At 33.1% G+C, this 4,709-nt stretch overlaps 2 protein-coding genes across 5 annotated transcripts in view; both read left to right on the forward strand.

The window, feature by feature from the left end:
* The window catches only part of LOC107627590 (L-ascorbate oxidase homolog), a 2,652-nt gene extending 1,876 nt beyond the window's left edge, over window positions 1-776 (forward strand). Inside the window, exon 2 of the mRNA XM_016330420.2 lies at window positions 362-776. Coding sequence (XP_016185906.2) covers window positions 362-776 — 415 coding nt within the window. The remainder of the gene's footprint in view (window positions 1-361) is intronic.
* On the forward strand, window positions 879-3,174 carry LOC107625671 (pentatricopeptide repeat-containing protein At1g62670, mitochondrial-like). Of its 4 annotated transcripts, none has more exons than XR_001617350.2 (3): window positions 879-1,955; window positions 2,351-2,492; window positions 2,799-3,174. XR_001617350.2 is itself a non-coding variant. In XM_016328364.2 (3 exons), the coding sequence occupies exons 1-2, from the start codon at window positions 900-902 to the stop codon at window positions 2,435-2,437; spliced, it is 1,143 nt and encodes a 380-aa protein (XP_016183850.1). In that variant the 5' UTR covers window positions 879-899; the 3' UTR covers window positions 2,438-2,468; window positions 2,799-3,174. The 4 variants fall into 4 exon arrangements, 3 of the variants coding, with proteins under 3 accessions (XP_016183850.1, XP_016183851.1, XP_020971792.1); XM_016328364.2 differs by having other exon boundaries at window positions 2,351-2,468; XM_016328365.2 differs by having other exon boundaries at window positions 2,351-2,440.

Consider the following 4,709-nt stretch of genomic DNA (forward strand, 5'->3'; position numbering starts at 1 on the left):
AGCAAACACCTAACAAAAAAAAACCACTTATTTATCGATATCAAAAATAATTTGTGTCAAAATGGTCATCCCCTCTTCAACGGAAATTGGGTAAAAATATGTATCCGATACTTTTCATAAAGGAATCATAAATTTAAAACCCCATTGGAAGTTGGAACAAACACAAAAAGAGTTCTAACACTCGACATATTGTTTGCTACATTCACGGAACTTCAACCTTCGTTTGGGGAAATAGGAGCAAGCACAAGGTTCCAATCTGTATGGATTTGATTTGAAGTTTTGAGGAGAAGATGTTGATCACGAGGTACACCTATCTCAATTCCACCTTCCTTCTTCGTTTGTTTCACTCTGTTCCTTTCAGGCTTTATGCTCATTCCCCTTTCCCAATTCCTCCTAACAATAACAATAATAACAATGTGGATGATGCTGTTGCTTCTTTTATCACCCTTCTTGGTAAGCGCCATTTGCCCCCTGTGGTTGAGTTCAACAAGATTTTAGTGTCTCTTGTTAAGATCAAACAATACTCCACTGCTGTTTCGCTCTTTGCACAAATGGATTTTAGGGGAATCACTCCTGAATATTTTACTCTCTGCATCTTGATAAATTGTTTCTGCCATTTGGGTCTCATGGATTCTGCTTTCTCTGTATTGGCCAAGATTATCAAGTTGGGTCATCAATTGGATGTGGTTGCTTTAAATACCTTAATGAAAGGGTTCTGTATAAACAAGAAGGTCAGGGAAGCATTGGAGTTTCATGATAGGGTAAGAGCTATGTGATTTCGGCTTGATGAGGTCACTTATGGGACCTTAATCAATGGACTTTGTAAGATAGGGCAGACAAGAGGAGCCATTGAGTTGCTGCAAAAGCTAGAGAAGCAACCTGTTAAACCCGGCGTAGTAATGTACAACGCTGTTATTGATGGGTTATGTAAAGATGGGCTTGTGACTGACGCTAAGAACTTGTTTCCCAAGATGATTGCACTAGGAATATCTCCTAATGTTGTCAGTTACAGCTCCCTTATTCACGGTTTTTGCTGTGCCAGTCACTTAGAAGAAGCTACACAATTGTTGAGTGAAATGGTTAAAAGCAGCATCAAGCCAAACATATATACCTTTAGTATATTAATTGATGCTTTATGTAAAAAAAGAAGAGCTGGAGAAGCCCAAAAGATATTTGATATGTTGTTGGAAAGTGGCCATAAGCCTAATGTTGTCACTTACAATTCTTTGATTGCTGGTTACTTTCTAATCAATAAAGTGAATGAGGCAGCAAAGTTATTTGACCGCATGAACAAAGCAGGTTTGATACACGATGCTTACAGTTATAACATCATGATTCATGGATATTGCAAGAACAAAATGGTGGATCAAGCGATGAGTCTCTTTAAAGAAATGCGTCACAAAAGTTTAAGTCCAGATAGTATAACTTACAGTACCCTTCTTGATGGATTATGCAAATCAGGGAGAATATCATGCATACAGAATCTTCTTGATGAAATGCACGAAAGTGGACAACCCCCTAATTTAATCACTTACAATATATTGTTAGATGCTTTATGCAAAATCCAACATCTTGATGAAGCAATTGCACTATTTCATAAAATTGTTGACAAGGGGCATCGTCCAGATTTGTACATGTGCACTATTCTTTTGAATGGTTTGTGCAAATGTGGAAGAGTAATGACTGCAAGTAAGTTTTTCCAGCTGCTCTTGATCAACAATTATTGTCTAGATGTTGTGACCTACAATACTATGATACGTGGGCTTTCTAAAGAGGGCTTGATTGATGAAGCAATGGTGTTATTTTCAAAAATGAAAGAAAATAGTTGCCTTCCAAATGCTGCAACTTATGAAACACTTATTCGAGCCCTTCTTGTTAGAAATAAGAATGAGCAAGCAGTAAAGCTTCTTCGTGAAATGATCAGTAAAGGTCTACTAATGGGCAGTAGTAATGAGGTGAGATAAATTATTCAAGTCAAGTGTCACTCTAGTTAGTGTTAGAATAAGAAATGACGTCGAATACATGATACTCACTGCTTCTGATATGCTTTGGTTATCTCTTATATGTGTGTTGATGTGCGTGTGTGTGACTGTCTGGATTTAATTTGACATTGTGATGCTGCATTCGGTTAATTCACATGACATATATATACATAAAAGATGAGTTTTATTGATATGAAGATAATCTGTATGGGTGATAGTTGGTTTAGGGATGTACTAGATTTATACATACTGTCTGATTTGTTTCTCCAATCTGCAAATATAAGCTTTCCATCTTTTTTTTCACCTCTTACTGTATTTATAATTCGAGTACTCCTCCTAACTATATTTTTGGTTTTCTTTTTATTTAGGATTCCAAGTTTATGACTCCCCGTGAGGTGGGACAGATTCTTGAATGGGAATCTCGCTCTTCCAACCAGATGACGAGTGTCGAGTGATGTGTATTATCTCGTATTTCCATATCCTTAGGTTGATAAAGATAAGGATTCTTTGGTAATTTGATGTTGGAAGTTGTTTATTTCTTGAGTTTCATTGTTTCTTGATATTATTTTCCTTTGACATATCGAGGATAGCCGGAAATCTTTAATCTTATTTTCTACAATTGGTATAGATGATACAGAATTGTGCTATGCTCATGGCTTTTGTTACATTGAACAAACTAGATCTTAAATCATATTTTTCTTCTTGGGGGTGCCCAAGCTATGCCTTCGTGTTTCTTTACTATTTAATTATTACTTACTGTGTTTAATTTTGTTTATTTTATTAATCATGTCTTTTCTGATTTTGCATATTTTGTAGATATAATGCAAAATATTGAGAGGGAATGGTCAAGTCATAGATGGCGATCAAGGGTCGATTATACTCATAAAGAACTGCCACTAAAAGCATAACGTAGCATACAAGGGACTAACCGCTGAATACTGGCCATAATCTTCAACTATTATTTGTTTCTTTCTAGAGCATTTTCCCTAACCTGAAGCAAGTTTAAAGGGGGATAAATAATCATATAAATGTTATTTTTAGACTATACTCTTTGTTGCTCTATGCCTCTATGTAACTTTAGGTCATAGATTGAAACTGTGAAAACGACTACTGATATAATTATCAAGTTATGCTGTGTATATTATACTTTTTGGGTGCAGTTCTTTCCTAAATCCTGCTTTATTTCAGTAATGCTAAGGAAACAATATCTAAAGTTATTTTATATATATAACATTTGTAATTATATATTTATTACATCTAAAATTGTATAACTATTTTAATAATAATTAATGAATGTTAATTTTGTCACTTTGGAGTGATTTTTTATTATCTCTCAATCATTATTGTAACGCAAAATACTTGTGCACTCAGGGACGGATCCAAGCATACAAATGAGGGGGCACTTGCCCCATGATGTTTTTAATTTTTGTTTTAAAAGATATAGTTATATATAATATCTCCTCACTTCAAATTTTAAATGACCCCACTACAAATAAAATAAATTCAATTAGCTAAAGTTTTAAATTTATTTTTTTATTTTTTTTATCATTTTGACTATTATTTAACCTAATCAAATTTAATTATTGTACTGTCAATTCTTTATTCTCTTAAACCCTCTTCTTATTTTTATATTTTTATAAAAAAAATATTTTTTATAAATTATATATAATAAATAGTATTTTAAGAATAAAAGTGTTCGCTAATTCTTTTTAATTTTTATATCTCCATATAATTAATAATATTTAACAAAATTTATTTAATATATATATATTTTTGCCCCCACTTCTAAAATTTTCTGGGTCAGAGTGCCCTTTTATATAAAATACTAAAACAGCAATGCTGTGACATGCGTAAATGATCACGCGGTAGTTTTCTATGCAAGAAAATGGACATGAAAACTTGAAAAGCACTATATCACCGAAATAAAACACTTGTTGTTGCAATTTTGTTATACATGAAGTTGATAAAAGTTTTCAAAATCATTTTATAGGTCACTACCACATTAGCCATTATTTTCAATTCTCTAGTCATTATTGGAAGTGTCATTCAAAGCTTTAAATTAATTGACTGAAGTGTAAAATAGCTTTGACATGATAGGGTTGCCCAAATCAAGACATGTGGCAAGATATAGAAAAGAGTCTATAGAGATAGACGTAATTCTTCATGTTGCATGGGAACATTACTCCCTATAACTCATTATTTCATCACCATTATAGAATACAATGTGTGTCTCAATGTAATGAATATACAAAAGAGATGTCATCCTAGCTATTACAATTTACAACTCTTCTGCTAGGCTAAACCACTCTAGTTATGAACAATATTCAGCATCAAGACCCTGTTATGTTGTGCTAATAGCACTTGCACTGTAACCAAACACATCATCACTTCCAAAATTGAACAAGGAAGCATCAAAATCAGATTGCCAGACAAACCTCACTCAAAAGGTAACATACTTGGTAGCTAGTTCTAATATAAAAATCAAGTGCTCCAAAGTTCTCCTAAAAACTGTGCAAATGAATTCTTCCAACTTGGCTACAAAGACTTAAACAAGCTCACAGAAATGTCCCCAAATGTTGGCTTCAAGGAGAAGATTTTCTAGTAAGTAGTTGCTTTTCTGCTAAAAGATTCACGTTCAATGTATTCAATATTGTTTAATATTAAAATTTCAAGACTAAGCTAAAAAAATTATAAATCTTAAAAAAATATTACACAGAACTCATAATA

This window comes from Arachis ipaensis, chromosome B02 (assembly GCF_000816755.2).
Source record: "Arachis ipaensis cultivar K30076 chromosome B02, Araip1.1, whole genome shotgun sequence".
Classification (NCBI taxonomy): domain Eukaryota; kingdom Viridiplantae; phylum Streptophyta; class Magnoliopsida; order Fabales; family Fabaceae; genus Arachis; species Arachis ipaensis.

What these genes read in the sequence shown, in the direction of transcription:
- LOC107625671 (XM_016328364.2), top strand. Translation starts at nt 900, where the DNA reads ATGTACAACGCTGTTATTGATGGGTTATGTAAAGATGGGCTTGTGACT. An exon ending in TAATGGGCAGTAGTAATGAG is followed by an intron (nt 1,956 to 2,350) that starts GTGAGATAAATT and finishes CTTTTTATTTAG; the next exon opens with GATTCCAAGTTTATGACTCC.